Raw genomic sequence first — 22,745 nt, 5'->3', positions numbered from 1 at the left:
ACTACAGAGAGGAGAGGAAAAGAGAAAAAGATGGAGAGGGAGGAATGACCAGTGAAAGAACAGGAAGTCCAGCACTCTACAGCAAGGCCTTTCCCCATGACTCACATCTTCTAGAGTTAACTTAAATTACTGAAATGCTTGCGAAAGTGGATTGTGTGGTGTGTGTGTGTGTGTGTGTGTACGTGTGCACACACATGCGTGTATATACACCAATGAAAACAGGTATTTTTCATGTCCAAGCTTACATGAGTGGAACCAAAATAATCATTTTCAGAAATGGGACCCTAACAGCTAAGAAAAGCGTAAGTATAGGACATGTACAAAAATAGGATGTGATGGGGCAGGGGGATGCGGTAGTGAAGGAAGGATGACCACCTCTGGACTTTGACGACTTCTGCAGATAGGAGTCTGAGACTAAAACTACGATGAGGACAGGGAAATACAAATCAAAGCCACACTCAGATATCACCTCACGCCAGTCAGAGTGGCCAAAATGAACAAATCAGGAGACTATAGATGCTGGAGAGGATGTGGAGAAACGGGAACCCTCTTGCCCTGTTGGTGGGAATGCAAATTGGTGCAGCCGCTCTGGAAAGCAGTGTGGAGGTTCCTCAGAAAATTAAAAATAGACCTACCCTATGACCCAGCAATAGCACTGCTAGGAATTTACCCAAGGGATACAGGAGTACTGATGCATAGGGGCACTTGTACCCCAATGTTTATAGCAGCACTCTCAACAATAGCCAAATTATGGAAAGAGCCTAAATGTCCATCAACTGATGAATGGATAAAGAAATTGTGGTTTGGGGCGCCTGGGTGGCTCAGTGGGTTAAGCGGCCGACTTCAGCTCAGGTCATGATCTCACAGTCCGTGAGTTCGAGCCCCGCATCAGGCTCTGTGCTGACAGCTCAGAGCCTGGAGCCTGTTTCAGATTCTGTGTCTCCCTCTCTCTGACCCTCCCTTGTTCATGCTCTGTCTCTCCCTGTCTCAAAAATAAATAAAACGTTAAAAACAATTAAAAAAAAAAAAAAAGAAATTGTGGTTTATATACACAATGGAGTACTACGTGGCAATGAGAAAGAATGAAATACGGCCCTTTGTAGCAACATGGATGGAACTGGAAAGTGTGATGCTAAGTGAAATAAGCCATACAGAGAAAGACAGATACCATATGTTTTCACTCTTATGTGGATCCTGAGAAACTTAACAGAAACCCATGGGGGAGGGGGAGAAAAAAAAGGAGGTTAGAGTGGGAGAGAGTCAAAGCATAAGAGACTCTTAAAAACTGAGAACAAACTGAGGGTTGATGGGGGGTGGGAGGGAGGGGAGGGTGGGTGATGGGTATTGAGGAGGGCACCTTTTGGGATGAGCACTGGGTGTTGTATGGAAACCAATTTGACAATAAACTTCATATATTGAAAAAAATAAAAAAATAAAAAATAAAAAAATAAAACTATGATGAGGAAGGAAAGCCTAACTGCCATCTAGATTTTATATGTAATAATCTTTTCAGGTAGATCAATCCTGTGAAGTATAAATCTAACCAAATACTAACTGATAAAGTCCACATCATCTATTAATTTCTATATGCCATTTTGATTCACTAAATGCCACTCTAATACTTGACCAAATCCAAATGAGGCCAGCAAGAAGTAATGCTTTCAATTTTGATCTCTACTCCTAGGTTTTTAAAAATATGTTTGCCCTCATTCTCTACCTTTAAAAAAACATATTAAATGCAAACGTACTTAAAAGGAGAATGTCAGGGAGCACCTGGGTGACTCAGTCCGTTAAGTGTCCGACTCTTGATTTGGGCTCAGGTCATGCTCTCATGGTTGGTGAGTCCAAGTTCCATGTTGGGCAGTGTGGAGCCTGCTTGGGATTCCTCTCTGTAACTCTCTCTGCCCCTCCCCGCCTCAAAATAAATAAATAAACTTAAAAATTTTTTAAATTTAAAGGAGAACGTCAGGAAGTCCAGTAGTAAACACCAATAAAGGTCGGGTGGTGGGGAGAGGACCCATTCCATCATGGCTGCTGCAAGAGTTGCCTCCTTCCAGCCAGGGCAGCCCCAAGGGGTGACAGATGTACATCTCTGCAAGCAACAAGGTTCAGAGAAAAAGGTTCCTGCTGACACAGTCCCTGCTGGTACCCCTTACCCCCAAACTAAGGCAATCAGACAGACCATCTTCCTGTCCCCTAGCCCACCAGTCTTACCCCCCAGGGCCCAGGCAGATAGTGCAATATTGAAAGCCTTGCACCAGGATGCACTATGGACTACATTCTGAGCAGGAAAGGGAAAAGGAGTCTTCCTTCTCCTGCCACTTCAGAAGTCCTAGCCACCTGCATATGACGTCAGGCTACTTTAACCCAGCATAGCCCAAAGCAAGGCTACCCCCTCTTGCTCTCACATACACATTCTACTACCCCCTCCACACACACACACACACACACACACACACACACACACACAGAGGGAGGGAAGGAAGAAGTGACTAGGTTAGCTTGGCAGGGTTGGGCCAAGTGATGAGACAGAAGCCCTCATCTATTACCTAGATTTAATGAATAAGTGTCAGATTCTAGATGCACTAAGTTCCACAACCACTCCCACCTCCCAAGGAAGTCCTTTCCCCCAGAAACAGCAGCTGGCAGGTGTCCACTTAGAAATCAGTGTTAGTAAACTGATGAACAGAAAGATTAGTTCAGCTTATGAAAGCCAGCTTAGAGGAGACAATATACTATGCAAGAGGTCAAACTACATAAAAGTCAAATATGTGACAGTGAAGATCCACCCAAAGCAGCTAATTACTTAGGATAATGCTCATTTGGATGTGTAAACACTAGAATATTCCTTATTTAAGTCACTATTTAAATTCCAGCATTTGTGGTATACTGCTTGCCTTCAGTAGATCATTAATTTCATTAACACATCTGTCACAGGCCCAAAAACACTGACAGAGAAAGAATCTAGAAGCAAATGAACAATGTCCCCATTTCTCTTCTACAATTCCTCCAACCTCCCAATTTTCCATTTCTCTAAAATGGAACCAAGATAGCAAAAATAAACCAAAGTTTACTCTGAAGTTGAACTTTGATTTATAAAATATTCCATTCATTCTATCCCTCAAAATTCCACCTAAATGAATTCAGGCATCATACACATCATCAGCAATATACATACTGAAAAACAGAATGCACTGGGGGAAGGGGAATGCAATAGAAGACAGCAACAAAATGAACTTTGAGTTGAAGCCACAAAATCCCAGGTACTCACTGGATATTGAGCTCATGAGATCAGAGAGTTGCAATGTGAACATATAGAGTTTCAATCAAAGGACTATCCAATATCATCCAAGAAGGACACTGACACCATACATATTCAGCCTCAGAATGAAGTAGAATTAAGTGGCTTTTCTATCACAGTAGATGTCAAAAAGGCAGAATTAGGAATATCCAATTACTATCATGATGCCATTTTTAACGCCTTTTTTTTTTTTTACAAACAAAACAATTAACTCCAGGATAATATTCCTGCAGCGTGTAAAATCATCTTTTGTGGCTGTGGCAGACAATACCACTTGTAAACGAACACTCATATAGATTTTTCCTTGTGCACACAGCTAAGCAATGTCTTCAAGTTTTATCTTTTTTCTCTCTCTTGCTGATTTTTTAAATTTATGTTTGTGCAATGACAGAGAATAGAGGCTTCAGGAATATATAAACTAACATGAACTTCACCAACTCTCTTAAGATAGCTAGAAAAGGAGAAAAACCCATGAAGATCTTGGCAGGAAAATGCTACTTGATAACCTATGCATTTTTAAATGCTACTACAAAAAAATGCACACATCCTAAGGAACTAAGGAACTACTAACCTCTACAATCAATGTGATACATGGTTTATCCAGTCTTGACAAAAATCCTCTGGATCACCAGTGGTACGTTCATCCACTCGTACACATGCAATTGTATAAAGAATCTATTATTTAGAACACCAGGAAAGAAAACAATTAAAAGATTTATACTCACAGCTACCATTAAGAAAACAAAAAAGCACTTTTCATTTCTATGCTAAGATCTAATTTGATGCCCTGCTTTGTAAATTCAAAATGAGGAGGAAAAAAATTACAGTGATTATCAAATTGGAGAAGGAGTAAGGAATATGTCCACCAACAAAATTTATTGTATAGAAGTAATAGGCGAATACTTAAAAAAAAATACACTGGTAATTATTCACAGAAGACTAAAAAAACTGGAATACCAATACAACATTTATTTTATCATATATGTATATGTGTACATATACATATAAATCATCAGCATACAAAGCCTTACATTAAAATTAGAAGAAAGTGTAATTATATAACATTTTTACAAGATGAGTATTAGTAGGTACACATTATTAGTACATTACAACTGAGGATGTAAGTGGTTAATATTCATAACCCTGGGAACCTCTGCCCTCTCTCAGCACTCCTGATCCCCTTCCCTGGTTCTTCTTTGTCTTCTTCTCACCCCTACATATAGCACCAGACAGCTGTCCTCAGGACAATGTGTCCATTCCCATGACTCTACCATCACCCCCACACTCTACCAAGCTTCAGAACCTAAGTTCCTATACACAGGAATCCACAAGCCTAGCACTATGCCCAGTTCTTAACATGTATTATCTCTTCCCCCTCTTATAACAACTCTGTGAAATAGATTTTGTTATTAACCCATTTTACAGATGAGAAAACCAAAGGCCAGAATTTAGGTCCTCTGTTCAAGGACATTAATCGAATGCAGGAGAGCCAGGATTCAAAACCATCTCTGACTCCAACACCAGATGTTTTTGTTACTGTTGAAAACTGTCTCCCCAAACAACATAACATGGGCGCCCCAGTAACTCAACTTACTCACTCAACAAATACTCTGTTGAACACAAACCTGTTCTCTTTTCTCCACTTCCACCTCCCTACATCTGTCTAAATACTACAATCTCCACTCCACCGCAATCTCTCCAGTAGATTCTTAGAATCATCTCTAACTCCTCCCTCTCTTAAATAATGCTCATCTACTTGGCCAATAATTTCTGCCTACGTTAGGGACTGTAGGATATATCACCTTCTTGCCAAATCCACTTTCACTCTCCCACTTCAGACCCTATGTTTCCTTCACTTGGCCATGGTGATACCCTCCTAATCAGTCTTGCGCTCTTGGTCTCTGGATTCTTACAATCAATGTTACGCCACTGCCACCTGTTATCCTTATAAAACAGATCTACTCATGTTACACTCCAGCTTAAAAGCCTTTGATGGTCCTCTTCTGTCTACAGAACAAAGTCCAAACTAGTTATGTTGGCATTCCCACACAAGCTGGTCCCAACCTATCTTCCCAGCTCCATCTCCTACTGAACCCCCCCTGAATAATAATAATAATTTATATATAGCTTAATTGTTTAGACAGTGCATTTTCACATATGTTAATCATAACAACACTATGAGTATTTTTTATTATCCCAACTTTATGAGAAGGAAACTGAGACCTAGAAAGGTAAAATTATTTGTCCAAGATCCCAAATTGTAAGAAGAACATAAAAGGTAAAAAGGGCCAAGTATCAAACTACAAATTTTATCTCCTTTCCCAGCACCTCACAGCCATAGCACACCTACTCCAGTACATCAGACTCACTCACACTTTCTCTGAAAATGCACAACATTTTCTAACCTCTGTGTCTTAGCTTAATCTATTTTTCTCTTAACTTGGAATGCTATTCTCACTTGAAATTTCCAAAGAACTGTGTTAGGCATTTTTCATATTATGCCTCATATGAGTTATTTATATTCATATATAAACCTGTCTCTACACTGAATTATAAGCCCTATGAGGACAAGACCAGAAGTTGGTCAATTTTTAAAGTCTTATTTAACTGGAAAATGTGTGGGGAAAACAAGCCACATAAGATGACAAGCATCAAGGCAGAGACTGGCCAGGCCTGAAACCAGAGACCAGAAACTTGGATCAGACCATCTGAGCACCCTGGAAGTGCCTACAATTTTAACATCTATCTTCTGAACAAGTTCGAATGTCCCAGGGCCAACTATTCTCACTGACACTGGCCTTTATTAAATATTAGTTTATTGAAAGCTTAATTCAAAACAGAATGGGGTGAAAATTAAGAATTAGAAGTTGATAAAAAATAAAAATATCATTATTTTCACTTTAACTTTTCATATGTGACTAAGTAACCAAAATTTAAACCATACAGGTTTGATTTACAAAGATCAGCTCAGCTGCATGGATGGCTGTCTCTAGGGCTATTTCAGTATGACCACAGAATCACGTTCACCTACACAGACAGCTTCCCACATCTCATCCTCTAAAAGCCACTAGGATTCCTGGCACTGGCAGAGCCTCTCTCAGAAGGTATCTGACATGTTGATTATCTGGCCAACTTTTGCAAGTGAAGTGCCCCATGGTTATGTCAAATGGTCAAATTGAATAGTGTCAGTGTGCCTTAAGATTACAGGCCATTACTCCTTGAGTTGTCTTTATCCCAATGAAGATCAGATTCTAAGGATGCCCTATAATTATGAAGCCCAGAATATGAAACCCCTCAACTGCTGACCAGGTGAAAAGTCACAAATGCTTCCTTCCTTCTATCAGAAGTCTCCCTATCCACTCCTGCAATATAACTACAGTGTCAACTTTTCCATGAACTGACAGAGGATATTAGAAGAAAAACTAGCCCACATGCTCTGCACTGAATTTAATTTCATTCCAAACAGTTATAGCACCCTGAATATAAAGAAAAAAATTACAGACTATGATCTCAAGTAATTTACAATCTAGATTTCAGAACTCTCTTTAACAATCAGAACTAACTGTTCTCCGTGGTTGCATCTCACCCAAAAATCTACTATTTCTATTCAATAAACATCAGAATACTACCACATTTTATACACTACAGCAGATTTCTTCCAGAGGCTATTAAGATGGGGGGGGGGGGGGAACATGTTGCTCTTGTTATAAACTGTATATTCTCCCTTTCAGAGATGGTAATACAGCAGTCAGTCGGAATTAACATATAAACAGGAATCAGAGAATCTGAATTGAAGTCCTAACTGTAACATGAAGGAAGTTCCACCACTGAGACAATAATAGGACTAAACTCACAGGGTTGCTGCAAGGATTCATTTAATATGTACAAAGTGACTAGAACACATGGTAAGCTTTTGGTAAACATGAAGCTTTACAATCACCTGACTCATAGTGACAATTACATGATATTTGTGAAAGGATAACAGATTCTAAGATATCCCAGCCCAAGACTGTCCTGCTTACCTTTCATGTGTCAATGATACTCATCAACCAATCAATCAATAAAAATGAAATAAAAGAGAAACCTAACAGTTCTGCTTCTCAGGAGCTCCTGCAAAGTGCGGTGGCAGATACAACTGAAAGCACCTGTAGATTTAATTTAAATTTATGGCACGCATGTCACCTCAAATACAAAAATAGAAAATACTGATTTGAAATCTATAGAAACCCACTGTTACCAGCCATACATCTCTAAATAGCAGACATAGGAACCACAGATAGCATTATTTTAGCATTATCTATATTATGTAAGCATACATTTTGGTCCTTAACATAGTTGTTTACAATTATTCTTCCTTCTTCTCAGCAGTATTATAATTCCACTCGTGGACTGTGGTGTTTCTTTTGCACCCCACAGCAACGCTAAACAGTAGTCAAATAATTGTAATAGTAACATCCAGCTAAGATTTTTAGCAGCCCATCTGACTAGATCTTTTTGTCCACATGAACACTCTATGGTGCACAGAGGTAATACAGCCTAAAGCCTGGTTGAGTGCACACTGGAGTCTGAGACACCTGGGATTCAATTCCAACTCATTTGCTGCAGGACCTGGGGAACCTAAAAAGTCTGTTTTCCATTACATAAAACAGCAATAATAATTTTGCCTACCCCTTAGGATTACTTTGACAAATAAAAGAATATACATAAAGCACTTAATGCTAGTCCTGAAATACTGAATGGGATGTTTACAAATAGCTCCAATTTACTCTGAAATGCATCTAAAAAGGATGGATTGAGTACTTAATGCAACTCAACTGTATAAAGATGATTAAGTTTTGTTATGTGTATTTTACCACAATTTTTTAATAAAAAATAAAATAAAGTTAAATTGTAAAGGTGGATTGAAAGATGGACAGATACATGATAAAGCTAATAAAATATCAAATGCAGAACCCAGGTAGTGAATATATAAATGCTTATTTTCAACTTTTCTGTATTTTTGAAGATTTTTACAATAAAATATTAGGGGAAAAAATAATGCAGACATCCAATAGTTCACTTTTATTTTCATCTACTACTGAAAAATAATAACCAGCAAATATTCAGAATATTGGCTCCTTTTTAAAAAAACTTATAAAGCATCTGTCCATCAGCCATCTCTTTTATTATAGCCATTCTAAAACTAAAAGTGGCTTATTTGAAACTTCTTAGCCACTTACTTATGTATTTAATTTCAAGTTAAATTATTCTAAGGTACCAGCTGCCAAGCATTTAATCTCTTCTGAAGTACAGAAACCAAGTCAACAGACATTTGTGGATGATGATTGATGATGTGACCAAACAAAAAAATGGAAAAGCAAGGACTGGAATTATTTGCTCCTAACTTTTCCAGTAGCTGCTAAAACCATAAGTTCCTTAACCAGAAGGACTACTAGCACCTTAACAGGTACCTAATATACAGAAGCACAGTGCATCTACACATGTACATCAGCCATACAGAATGATACCCAATTCTTCTTCTAGTTGTGTCCTCCATTCCAAATGGTAATTCAGATTTTAAGTGTTTAGTGGTACATCAGGAACCCAGATACCGTGCAGTATAACAATTTAAACAGACCACCTCACACCCATTGCAATGGCTACTTTCAAAAATACAGAAGAAAATAACAAGCGTTGGTGAGGATGTGGAAGAACTGGAACCCTTGCGCACTGTTGGTAGGAACGTAAAATGATACAACCACAGTGGAAAACAGTATGGTGGTCCCTCAAAGACTTAAAAATTGAATTACCATAGGATCAAACAATCCCACCTCTGCATATAATACCCAAAAGAATTGGAAGCATAATCTCAAAGAAATACTTGTACACCCATGTTCATAGCAGCATTATTCACAACAGATAAGATGTACAAGCAACCCCAGTGTCCAACAACAGATGAATGGACGAGAGAATGTGATATATGTACACAATGGAGTATCATTCAACTTAAAAATGAAGAAAATACTGTCACATACTACAACATGGATGAACTTTGAGAACATTATGCCAAGTGAAATAAGGCAGTCACAGAAAGACAAACCATGTATGATTCCACTTATATGAGATACCTAGAGAGGTCAAAATCACAGAGACAGTCAGCAGGATGGTGGTTGCCAGGGGCTGGAGGAAGGTGGGGTGGGATAGGGAGTTAAGGTTCCGTGGGTACAAAGTTTCAGTAATGCAAGTTGAGAAGAATTCTGGAAATGGATGGTGGTGATGGTTGCACAATATGAATGTATTTAACACCACTGAACTGCACACTTAAAAGTGGTTATGATGGTAAACTTTATGTTATATGTATTTTACCACAATAACAACAACAACAACAAAAATGGAAGAAAAATATCAGGAACCTGATCTCCCCAGGAGGCCTGGAAGGGTGCTCCAGCTTGGAATTGACAGAGGAACAATCAACTCTGGCTCTCAAACCACGTCTATCTCTGAACACACCAGGAGACCTTGTCCACTCAGACTCTCCATCACGCCCAGGGTCACACCAACTGTGTATTTCAACTTCAAAATGAACAAACATTACTCCGCCTACACCAGTTTTATGTCAAAGCAGCAACTTAATCTCTCTAAACCTGCCTCCTCTTTAAAACAAGGATAATTCCTACCTACCTACTTCACAAGGTTGTTATGAGGGCAAGAGTGAGATCACGTACATATAAAAGTAGCTTCAAACTGCCAAGCACCAAAGAAACAGAAATTATTATGTTTATAACTACTTTCGGATGGAAATTCCGAAGGGACTGTAACAAAAACTTCACAAGGCTTGCGACACCTCGCCCATGGTACATTCCATTTAAAACTCGCATCATCCCTAAGTAACACCGTTCTTGTTTTTGTCATGAACTGAAGGGTAGTGCTGAGGAAACAAACAAACGCTCAACGTAAGCATTTCATCTAACCACCTCCAAACGCAATCAGAAATCATCTTACATGTTCTAGGAAAATTCAATTTTTATGACCCCAGCGTGGGCCTGCGGCGCCTTGGAACTACACTTCCCACAAAGCATCGAGGTGAACCCGGGCGGCGGGCGGGGCGGCCTGGGATTCAGGGTGGCCACAGCTCTCCCCGAACCTAGATCGCCGGCCCCTGAAAAATTGCACCGTTTACGGTCGAGTGTGCGCTGGCTCTCCTTTCTGAAACCGCTGTCACCCCGCGGTTCCTCCTGCGTCTAGCACGGCGACCCTCTCTCCGCCCTCCCGTCCTTCCTGCTCCACCTGAGGGTCACCGCCTATTCTTGACCTTTCCGCTGATTTCTGTGGTGTCACAGGAAAGGCACCTTCTTCCCTTCCTCCCCGCCAAATCTACATTTCTAGAACTCCCCAAACAGTTGGGACTCGGGGCCACGGTGGGGTCAGACGGGACGGGCCGACACTGCCCGCCACCCTGGGCCCCCAGCCGGTCCGCCCGCCCGAGCGTCGCGAGCAGGGGGCTGGGCGGCCCCCACCCCCGGGCCGGGGCGGATCGCGGGCAGAGGTGGCTCCGCCCGGGGCTCCGGTTTCAATTTCGCAACGTGACGGTGCAAACCTGAGGCCTACAAGCACCGGCGGCCGGCGCCCCGCCCGCCCGCCAGGCCCGAGCGCCCCAGCCCCCCGCGGCCGCCGCCCGCCCACCCAACCCGGCACCCGGCGGGAGGCAGCGCGCCCCGGCCTGCCCGCCCGGCCCCGGCCGCCGCCCCCGGCCCTGCGCAGCGCCGGCTCCGACTCGCGGCCGCGGGCTCGCGGTGGCACTTACTCAGCTCGTCCTGGGAGGCGGAGGCGGCGGCCGCAGCCATGTTGCGCCAGGGAGGGAGGGAGGGGCCGGAGCGGGAGGGCGCGGACGCGAGGCGCGGGGGGCTCGCCGCTCGCGGTGCTGCAGGGGCCGGGAGCCGCCTCCGGTCGCTCGGCGCGGGCCGCGCTGCGCCCACGAGGCCCGCCTGCCGCCGCCTCCTGCGTCCTCCTCGCAGCACGCGTCGATCTCGCGGTCCCCCGCGAGCTCGCGACTCGGGCGCTCCCACCGCCTCGCGCCTCTGCGGAGCCGCCGCCGTCTGTCGGCCGAGTCCCGGTGCGCCCGGCCCGCCCGGCGGCTCTGCGGCTCCGCGCCGCGCTCGCCCAACTCACGCCGGTTTTATATTTAGAAAGAGCTGAGCCATCCTCCCAGCGGCCCCCCCGCCGGGCCCCTCGCGCGCCCGCCCGCCCGCCCGCGCTCGCTCGCTCGCGGCTCGTCCTGCCCACCTGCCGCCGCCCGCCCCGCGAGCGCTCCCCGCGCGGACCCGGCACGCGGCGGCCTGCGCGGGCGGCCCGGCCTAGCCGCCCCGCCGCGCCGTAGCAGCCTGCGGCGGCCGTGGCTCGGCACGGACGCGCGGGCCTCTGACCTGAATCCGAGCCGGTCTCCATGCCGGGGATGCTGCGCGCGGCGCCGCGAGGTGGGCGCCCGGAGGCGAGGCGGCGGCGGGCTCGGGCCCGAGGGGCCGCGCGCCGCAGTCCGGGAGGGGCCTGACCGGCTGGCCCGCGCTGCCGGGGCCGGGGGAGATCCTCGAGGCGGGGCCCAAGCTCCCTTTTGAAAGGTCTGCGGCTGTCACGTTGGCCGGTCCCGACCTGAAGAAACACGTCTGTCCAGAGGAAGAGACGTGGACTCGGAGAAGTAGAGCCGGGCTGCGAGTCGGCGGGAGGAAGCCCCGCCCTGCGCCTCCCGCGAACTTCTCGGCCCCGGCGCGTGGAGCGCCCGGGACCCGGCTCCCCCGGCTCCACTTCTCACTAAAAGGCAGTGAGAAAGTGTACTTTTTCGATCCTCTCAGAACTAGGACCGCCGAGTGAAGGAAAGCCGCGAAACCCTACCAAAAGTTACATGAACCTATATGTTTAAAGTTCAAATTCAAGTATATATGCTTACATGAACTTTTTTTTTATTTGTAATACCTACGTTCTTTTAGGTAGCCCGAGTGATTTATTTTCAATATGCCGATTTTAACTTGACGGCTTAAGTTGGTCCGTGAGGTCGTGTACGTGAAAAACACTCGCAAAATGCAATTCAAATTAAGGGGTTGCATAATTGCTGTACTTTAAGTGGTGGCACTGTCACAACAAATTAGGTACAAGATCAGATCCCTTTTTTTTTTTTTTTGTATAAAAGGAAGAAATCAAGACCCTAAATAGATTGAAATTGCGTCTATTCCTAAAAGAAATCTATAAAGCCCTGGTTACTGTCTTGAAAAATGACTATATGTCATTCCAGATGTGGGCAAGTACATCTTGTACTTGCCTTGTACTGAGGCAAGTACAAGGTACTTATACGACATTAAAGACATCTATTTCCTTTATTGCTTTAATAAGGAAATTATATATGATCTTTGGGAACATTTCAAATGATTCAGAATGTCACAAAATTAAAAGTGAAGGGCCTTCCTCTTGCACATCCCTTCCTCTGCCACCATTTTCTCCCCAGAGAAAAATGTGGTTAACAGGTACAGTTGGGCGCGAGTGCTCTGGGGCCACATATCTACACCCTCAAAAGCGACTAGGATAGAGATAGGCTCATACTCAACAATGAAGTTCTGCATCAGTTTCCCCCCCCCACACACAATCTTCCATGTTAATTCAAAAAGGTCTACATCACTACTCTTGTTTTATTAATGACCTCATAGCACGTTAAATTAGCCAATTCCTTTTTTGAGGACATTTTGGCTCTTTAGTTCGATGTTGGCACAAAGTCACTGCATAACAAACTATTTGCCAAGACTACAATATGGAAGTGTATAAAATAAAGGCTGTCCCCCATCTCACTGTCCACCATCCCCTCATCCTGCTCCCTGGAAAGAATCCTGTTTGATGCACCCAAACTTTCCAACTATGAATATATAAAGTAGCTGCACTAAGGATTGGTTTGGAGAAATGTTGACGTCTCATAACTTCAAATAGATTCTTCTAAAACCAACAAAAAAACCATAGAATATAAGTTTTAAAAAAAAGTTTGCTAGGCAATTTTAACTTATAGACAAAACTAGCATCTCATAAGTTCTATGTAGAAATTTTTAGAGTCCACACGTGCAAATCACAGATTTATGTTTATTTTAACAAAAATGGAATCCTACTACATACACTATTATGTAACTTTCTTTTCACCAAACAAGATATCACAGGTATTTTTCCATACCAGTAATGACAATAATAGCTAATACTAATTGTGCCAGGCACTGTTTTAAAGTGTTTTACATGGTTGGGGTGCCTGGATGGCTCATTCAGTTGAGCAACCAACTTCAGCTCAGGTCACGATCTCACGGTTTGTGAGTTTGAGCCCTGCATGGGGCTCACTGCTGTCAGTATGGAGCCTGCTTTCCCCCCTCACTCTCTCAATAATAAACATGGGGGGGTTACATGGTTGAATTCCCTTAGTTCTCACAACAATCTTATGAAGTAGGGATTTTTAATGACACCAGATCATGGAGGAACAAATCTAAAATGCCACAAACTAGAAAGGGGTAGAGTGGGAATTTGAACCTAGGCAGTGTGAATCATTCTTCACCACTATGGTCTGTTCAGAACTACCTTCTTCTTGGGGTGCCTGGATAGCTCAGTTGGTTGGGCGTCTGACTTCAGCTCAGGTCATGATCTCATGGTTGGTGGGTTTGAGCCCCACATCGGGCTCTGAGCCTGGAGCCTGCTTAGGACTCTGTGTCTCCCCCTCTCTCTACCCCTCCCTCACTTGCACTCTGTCTTTCCCTGTCTCTTGAAAATAAATGTTAAAACAATTTTTTAAAAAAGAACTACCTCATTCTTTTATTTTTTTAAGTTTATTTATTTATTTTGAGAGAGAAAGAGTGCAAGTAGGGGAGTGGAAGAGAGAGAGAGGGAGAGAGAGAGAATCCCAAGCAGTGGGAGCCAGATGCAGGGCTCAAACTCACAAACTGTGAGACCACGACCTGAGTGAAGTCAGATGCTTAACCGACTGAGCCACCCAGGTGCCCCTACTTCATTCTTTTAAATGGCTGCATGATGAGTACATGACAATATTTAATCATTCCCCTACTGACGAGCATTTAGGTTGTCAACAATTTTTGTTACTATTGCAAGCAAATACTACCATAAAAAATTCTTATACATATATCAGCGAAGTCACATGTTATATAGAGAGACAGAAATATGTAGAGATAGGTTAGGCAAAAAAAGACACCTTTAACATCTCATTATATACAGTACTTTATAGCAATTTACAATGCTGCTTCTAATCGCTAGAGTTTAAAGCTATAAGCTTTTCCCATAAATAAATAAATAAATAAATAAATAAATAAATAGTCTCTAAGCTTTTTCATAGTTGCTTTCCCCCTTCATACTAGTTGTAGTTTATTTTCCCCACTAAATAGCTTCATATTCTTACTACACACTTTGGTTTTGAATAGTGGCCTTGAGGTACTTCCTATCTAGAATTTACTTCAATTTCCAAAACAGACAAGAAGGAATTGTGGAAGGGGGTGAACGGGGGGGGGGGGGGGGACAGAGAAGAGGCCACTGGGAAGCCAAAATAATGTATCACAAAATCCAAGAACTAAAAACTTACATCTTTTAGATTTAGAAGTCCCCTCTCCCTCTGTTAGGCCCTAATCACACTAAATGCAAGCATAGTTCTAACAAAGTAAATAGTCTTGTTTCCGTAGTCAAAGCAAATTAGAAACAGAGTATTAGAGAGCATTCTTCTGGGCAAGTACTAGGAAGACAGAAGAGCTACTAGACACCCTAAAAACAAGAGAAAAAGGAGGAAAACTATAAATAGAAGCTATAAGAGCTCAAAAAGCAAAACATGCTGGTGTTATTTGTTAAGTACAAAAAGCACCACCCCCAAGAGGCCCTGACGTCATTTCACCTGAATAACTGATGTTCATGGTGATCATCCTGACATCAAGAAACAGTAAAATGATGTCTACTATATCAGCATCAAAAATCAAGGAAGTACAGAGTATATCTTAAAAAGCTGTTCATCCAAAATGATTCTAATAAGCAATTTTAGATGCCTAAAAGGATTGATTCTAAACTATCTAGAAAATCTAGTTATCCCAAATGATTCAATGATCCATTCCCAAGGATCTCTAGAGAAGCCAAAGTTCTGCAGAGATGTGTCTCATACAGTATTCATTTTGGTTGCCGAAGAAGTCGGGTACTGGGTCCAGTCTGCCAACAGAATCCACAACGCTAATGATCTTCATCTCTGCTCTTTTCAGTTATTAAAAACATGTTTCACTACACATAAAACCATGTCATGGCTCAAAAAATTCTGTTTTCTAAAAATCAAACTCCAAAACATCAGTCCTAACCGCCATGTAGAATCCTTCCACTGTTGTACTCCCCACTTCCTGTGGATTTAAAGTACATTTTGGATCCTCCCCATCGCCTCAAACATTTCCACTACTCTCTGGTCTGTGTTTCCTCTAAGTATCATGTGCTCCACTCTCAGTCCGAACCCCAAAGATGGTAATGAATTCAAGTCTTTCTTCCCTTGGTTTCTATCTTAAAAATACAGTGCCAATCAATCCCCAACCTTTGGCAAATCTTATCATTCACTTTATTTTTCCCTCCCAAATATCTCTGGAAAAAGGCAAAAACCTGACCTGGTTCAATACAGTACTACACCTTGCATCTTAGAAGATAAGGCAACATTTTCTCTACGGATAAAACTTATCCCTATACCAGAAGATCCTCTGATTTTCTTTAGATGGTGGTTTCAAACCTTTTGGTTCACATTCTTCCTCCTGCCCCAAATTTTTGAAATTTGGGTAATCCATTTACACATTTTCAGATTGACATCTCAAATTTTCCCTTATAAATAGTTGAAAAGGAGAAACTTTGACAACAAATTCTATTGTAAATATTAGTTTTGTTTTGTTTTTTTAAGAGAGAGCACACTCAAGAACAGGGGGAGAGAGGCAGAGGGGCAGAAGGTGAGAGATAGAATCTTAAGCAGGCTCCACGCTGAGTGGGGCTCCATCCCATGACCCTGAGATCATGACCTGAGCTGAAATCAAGATTCTGAGGCTCAACTGCCTAAGCCACCCAGGCACCCCAATATTAGCATTTTAAAATAAAAACCCTTCCGTTATTTAAAAGTACATATATATAGGATCTAATTAAGATATTGATTTGATGCCTACTATCCTCTATTTAAAAATACATGAATAGGGTGCCTGGGTGGCTCAGTTAAACCTCTGACTTCAGGTCACGATCTCAAGGTTCGTGGGTTCAAGTCCTGAATCAGGCTCTGTGCTAACAGCTTGGAGCCTGCTTCGGATTCTGTGTCTCCCTCTCTCTTTGCCCTTCCCCTGCTTGTGCACTCGCTCTCTCTCAAAAATAAACATACATTTAAAAAATACATGAACAAGCTCTTAATAATCAGAAATTTTACATAATTACATTTGCTCCTTGAACTTCTACACCAACACGTTTCTTCCCACACAATAATTTATTTTTTTTAAGTTTATGTATTTATTTTCAGAGAGAGAGAGAGAGAGAGAGTGTGTGTGCGCACAGGCACGCACACGAGCAGGGGAGGAACAGAGGCAGAGAAAGGGAGAGAGTGAGAGAGACAGAGAGAGAATCCCAAGCAGGCTCCATGCTCAGTACAGAGCCGGATGTGGGGCTCCATCTCACAAACCCTGAGATCATGACTTGAACCAAAATCAAGAGTCAGATGCTTTACCAACTGAGCCACTGAGGTACACCTCCCATGATAATTTATACTAATGCAATATAGTTTTAACCTTGAAAGTCCTTGAAAGTACCCTTTTCTTCAACAAAAATGATATATAACTTAAAAGTATTTAAATTTTTTCTGTGGCCATCTAAAGAATTATGATGATTGAATAACCATAATTAATAGTAGTACACAACTTGTCAAAACAACATAAATATATTACAATTTTTTAGAGGTTTCAACTCTTAGTGATTGGCATATTTTTATGTTACAACTTCTGAGAGTTGTAGGGGTAGGGGCTTTTGGAAAGAAAAAAATATCTAGGTATAGTTATTCACTTCCTCATTACCTAATTTAGTATATCAAATTGTCCCTTTGATGTCACTTGAAGCTCTTCCCTGGGGGTAATCAACCATACTTAGACTGGAGGTAGCTGAGAGGTGTGGCTTGTTTTGGAAAGTCAGAGAAGGGCCATTGTGAAATAGGACACCTTGACTCTATTTTTTTTTTAAGATTTTATTTTTAAGTAATCTCTATGTCCAGTGTGGGACTCAAACTCATGACCCTAAGATCAAAAGTCACATGCTCTCCTGACTGGGCCAGTTAGGCACCCTATGGACACCTTGACTTTACAGCATTCTTAGGCAAAACAAACTAAATGAAAAATGTATATGATCTACAGATTGATTCTCTTAACACTATCCATGTCCTTGTATTCCAAGATGTCCCTCCCTATTCCCAGGGGACCATAGCTTCAGCATAGTTCATCTTGAGTGTTCTTTCTTCTTATCCTACTCTGTCCCTAGTTTCTCCTTAGAAAAATAACCTACCCCACCCTTCTCTATCCATTCTCATATTCAAGCCGCTCCTGTATTCTGTCCTCAACCCACTGGACCTCCCTGAAACTAATCAATAGCAAACTCTGATGGACACTTTCATCCTGATCTTGTTTGAACTATGGACTCATCCTCCCTTTCAAAACTCCCCTCTGCTAGGTTTTCCCTACACAATTTCCTCCTGATTCTTTTCCACTTATCAGTTGCCTTCATTGTCCTCTCATTCTCTGCCACCCCTTTGAAGTTGGCACTTCACTTCAGTTTTAATCTCAGACCATTTGACATTCTACCCGCTCTTTCTTTGCATTCCCCACTCCCTCATCTTCAATTACTAAATAACTACTTTCTCTCTCCAGTTAAGTTCTCTTGGACATGTCCACCTAAATGTGCTACATGCACTTCAAACTCAATATATCCGCAACTGAACATATTTTCCTTCTCAAACCAACTTCTTGTATCCCTCAAAGTGTGTGAAACCAGCATTCAGTTGACCAAAACAGAGACGTGAGAGTAACCCATAATTCTACTTTCTCCTTCACTTTTATTCACTATCTGCAGATTGTCACTGAGTAGTATCAGTTAGGGTTTCTCTGGTTCCCAGCACAGAACCCAACTCATGTAAGTAGAACAATATTTGAAGAAGAGTACTGGAGTAGTTCACAGAAACAAGAAATAATGAAACAAATATGTTCCAAAAGGATAAGAACTGGGCAGCAACCAGGATCTCTGGACCAGGAACTTGAAGATCATCCCTCAGGGAATTGCAACCAGATGATTCAGCAACAGAACAGCCTTTCATTTCTGGATGTTGTGGAATAAGAATTATAAGCTCCAAACTTTGATTCAACCTTGATTAAAAATAAAAGAAACCATAGGGGCAAATGATAGTAGATGAAAGGTAAATAACTTTATTGACATAAATTCTTTGGGAACCCAAAGTATTCTGTTGGTCTATTCTGTTGTTGTTTCTCAACAACAAAAGAGATGATTAACACACACACACACACACACACACACACACACACACACACACACACATTCTGATGCCTAGAGGAGATACTAAATAAGAGACCAACTCGTGAGTGGCAGAGGTCATGTTTAGGTTTCAGATCTAGATCTGCTCTGTTTCTTGTTTTTATGATTATTGCTTCTTTAATATTTCATAAAAAACAAGAGACTACCATCTTATGTAATCGAATTATCTCATTCATGCTATAAATGAGTTAACTAATCTTAGGCGTACTATATATATTGTGTGGGTTCTTTTGTCAAATCAAGAGTATTTCGAATGACTCTCTCTCATACCTGGAGAAAGTAAGATATAGCTGATCCAAACACAAAAAAGTCTGATTCCTTTGACAGTGTCAAGTTTAAAATCCTGGGATGGGAGAGTTGATTGATTTAGTTTGGATCACTTGTCCCCACTGATGGAGACTTGGGACTATTGAAAAAAAATTTTTTTTAATGTTTATTTATTTTTGAGAGAGAGAGACAGAGACAGAGACAGAGTGCCAGCCAGGGAGGAGCAGAGAAAGGGGAAGACATGGAATCCGAAGCAGGGTCCAGGCTCTGAGCTGTCAGCACAGAGCCCAAAGAGGGGATCAAGCCCATGAACCGTGAGATCATGACCTGAACCGGACACTTAACAGATCGAGCCACCCAGGTGCCCCTGGGACTATTAATAGGAGAAAGGGAAAGTTGAACAATAAGACAAACAATAGTAACCACCTCCCACTAATCTAAATAGCAAATATTCACTCTCCTTAAAATGGTTCTAATCTGCCACTTCCTCTCTATTACTTGCTTTAGTCTACTTTCTCCAAGGCATCTCTTGGTAAAAAAGTCTTCAGCCTTTAATCCTTTGCATTCCAGCTTGTGTCTTCTTCACTTTACCCTAATGAAGATCACTGTTACTCTGGAGGTTTACCATGATTTCTCTAAGGTTTTTTTTTTAATTTTTAAAAAATGTTTTATTTATTTTTGAGAGAGAGAGAGAGCGCATGCACGAGCTAGTGGACATGCACACACGTGCATGTGATGGGCAGGACAGGGGCAGACGGGCCAGAGGATCGAGGAGGGGCTCACACTCACTGTGATATCATGATCCCAGCCCAAGTCAAATGCTTAACTGACTGAGCGACCCAGGCACCCGTTAATTTTTTTAATGTTTACTTATTTTGAGAGAGAGTGCATGCGTGCACGTTCAAGTAGGGGGAGAGGCAGTGAGAGAAGAAAGACAGAATCTCAAGCAGGCTCTGTGCTGTCAGTGCAGAGCCTGACATGGGGCTCAATCCTATGAAACATGAGATCAAAATCTGAGCCAAAACCAAGAGTCTGCTGCTTAACTGACTGAGCCACCCAGGCGTCCCTTCTCTATGTTTTAATTCTTTTTTTTAATTTTTTTAATGTTTATTTATTTTTGAGACAGAGAGAGAGAGAGCATGAACAGGGGAGGGTCAGAGAAAGAGGGAGACACAGAATCTGAAACAGGGTCCAGGATCTAAGCCGTCAGCACAGAGCCCGATGCGGGGCTCGAACCCACAGACTGCGAGATCATGACCTGAGCCGAAGTCGGCCGCTTAACCGACTGAGCCACCCAGGCGCCCCTCTATGTTTTAATTCTTAAAATTTAATATGTATATACACATATGCTTTATACATATATTTTTATATTGTATGTATTTTATTATAAATACAAAGAATTTATTAATGCATATATATTTTATAACTTAGATATAATTGACATATAAGATCATATTCCTTCTAGGTGTACAACATAATTTAATATATGTGTATTACTATATAATCACCATAATAAGTTCAGTTAACATCCATCACCACACATAGTTTAAAAGTTTTCTTGTGATGAGAATATTTAAGATCTACTCTCTTAGCAACTTTCAAACATACCATACAGTTTTGGGGTTTTTAAATGTTCATTTATTTTTGAAGGGAAGAGAGACAGAGCAGGGGAGGGTCAGAGAAAGAGGGAGACAGAGAATCGGAAGCAGGCTCCAGGCTCTGAGCTGTTAGCAGAGAGCCCAACACAGGGCTGGAACTCAAGAGCCATGAGATCATGAACTGAGCCGAAGTCGGATGCTTAACTGACTGAGCCACCCAGGCGCCCCTACAGTTTAACTATAGTCACCATGCTGTATATTATATCCCTAGGACTTTATTAATTTGTAACTGGAAGTTTGCACCTTTTGGCCATATTCACCCACTTTGCATACTCCTCCATCTTATAGTATATTTAGTGGTTTTTCAAGACAGCTTAGCCTCATTAACATCTCTCAAACATCAAACATTAAACATTTCTTGCAATTCCACCCTTTCTTGTCACCCTTGATTCATTTTTCTTCCATCTGTCTAAAGTTTGTTTGTTTCCATCATTTCCCCTTCCTACTCCTTTAAATACACCTTATTGGCAAACTTTTCCTGTAAAGCGCTTGCTAATACATAGTTTAGGCTATGTGCGCCATAGAGTTTCCTTCACAACTACTCAACTCTGCCATTATAACATGAGAGCAGTCATAAACACTAAATAAATAAAAGAGCTTGCCCATGTTCCAACAAAACTTGACTTACAAAAATGGCTGATTTGGATTAGGGACCGTAGTTTGCTGATGTCTCATTTAGGAGCCTCTTGAGAAAGGGAGACTAGGAAATGAATGTTGGGGACTTGCATGTCTAAAAATGTCTCTAATCTCCAACTTAAATACTCAGGATGGCTAGAATAGAATTCCAGGTTGGAAAAACCGCTCCTCATAATTTCAAAGGTACTGTTCAATTTTTTTCTACCTTCCACAATGCGTTTCCTTCAGCTCAGCTAGCTCCACTGGCCTTCAGAGGTAATGCTTTCCCTTAAGATTTTACTCAGGCTAACAGAGCTATTTTACTTCATTAGTAACATTTTTCACATTTCTAAAAATCCATTTGAAGAAATTGACCATTATGTTTTCCAATTTCCTATACCCAAGGAATACCTTTTCCTGGAATTTAGTACCAGAAAAATGTTTGACTCTGAGGGAAACTTCCATGCTGTCTTTTATGAGACGATAAGCATTAAGTAACCCACTGTGATCCATTTTTTGTCCTGACCGTTATTATCCAATTGCATTCAGCTCTCATTCCATATTCATTTGTATCCTCTGACGTTTATTAAAAGTGAATACATGTGAAGGAATTGCCAAAAGGAAGGCAACTATTTTGTCAGCTTGTTGCAACACTCAAGGCTGAAGGGACAGAAACAGGTATTTCCTTTCAACATCAACATCACATTGTAATAATATATTTCTAGATGGGCTAGATATCATTGCAACCATCTTTACAAAATATTATCTACCATTTAGTGCATCATTTTGATCATTTCTTTGTTCCTACCTATCCACACTTGCAATAAATCACCAAATCCTATTACTACTATGTCCTGGGTCTTTTTTAGTTCACCACAAATTAGACCACCTTCATCGTCCCACCTGGATTATTGCACAACGTCCTGACAAAACTAGGCTTTTTGCCTCCAGCTTTACCTCTTTCCAATCTCTTCTCCATCCTGAAGCTAAAACAGCTAAAAAACAGGCAAACAAAAAAGCCCACTTATTTGGTTAAGTGTTCCCTTGTGTGCTTATCCTGACTAGAGATCCCACCAGATTGCTTATAAGTGAAACTCATTGATATGTGGTTTTTCTCTTTCTTTACTGATGCACAACCCATCACTCTTTACCGCGATGGTTGCTTTTAATCAAAAGTTAGTTTGGTCACCAGTTCCAAGGAATCATTTTTTCCTGGTAATTTATTCATATGCAGCATGTCACTTAATTACAGAACATTTCAACTTGTGTAGTGTTTCTCAAAGTATAGTCCAAGGATCACCTACAATAGTTGTGGAGGGGAAGGTCCC

General features: G+C 41.8%; 1 protein-coding gene across 4 annotated transcripts in view; it reads right to left on the bottom strand.

Moving 5' to 3' along the window:
* Positions 1 to 12,073, bottom strand: part of ECPAS (Ecm29 proteasome adaptor and scaffold) — a 106,481-nt gene extending 94,408 nt beyond the window's left edge. The window contains exons 1-2 of one of the 4 annotated variants that reach the window (XM_027034818.2): positions 11,704 to 11,982; positions 3,873 to 3,976 (exon numbers count right to left, since the gene is read on the bottom strand). In XM_027034818.2, coding sequence (XP_026890619.1) covers positions 3,873 to 3,894 — 22 coding nt within the window. In that variant the 5' untranslated portion in view covers positions 3,895 to 3,976; positions 11,704 to 11,982. Of the gene's footprint in view, positions 1 to 3,872; positions 3,977 to 11,084; positions 11,470 to 11,703 lie in introns of those variants that run through there. The other 3 variants (XM_027034817.2, XM_027034819.2, XM_027034816.2) reach the window with 3 other exon arrangements.
* Between the last annotated feature and the right edge of the window lie 10,672 nt (positions 12,074 to 22,745).

This window comes from Acinonyx jubatus, chromosome D4 (genome assembly GCF_027475565.1).
Source record: "Acinonyx jubatus isolate Ajub_Pintada_27869175 chromosome D4, VMU_Ajub_asm_v1.0, whole genome shotgun sequence".
Taxonomy (NCBI): domain Eukaryota; kingdom Metazoa; phylum Chordata; class Mammalia; order Carnivora; family Felidae; genus Acinonyx; species Acinonyx jubatus.
This window is presented reverse-complemented; position numbering and strand designations above follow the sequence as displayed.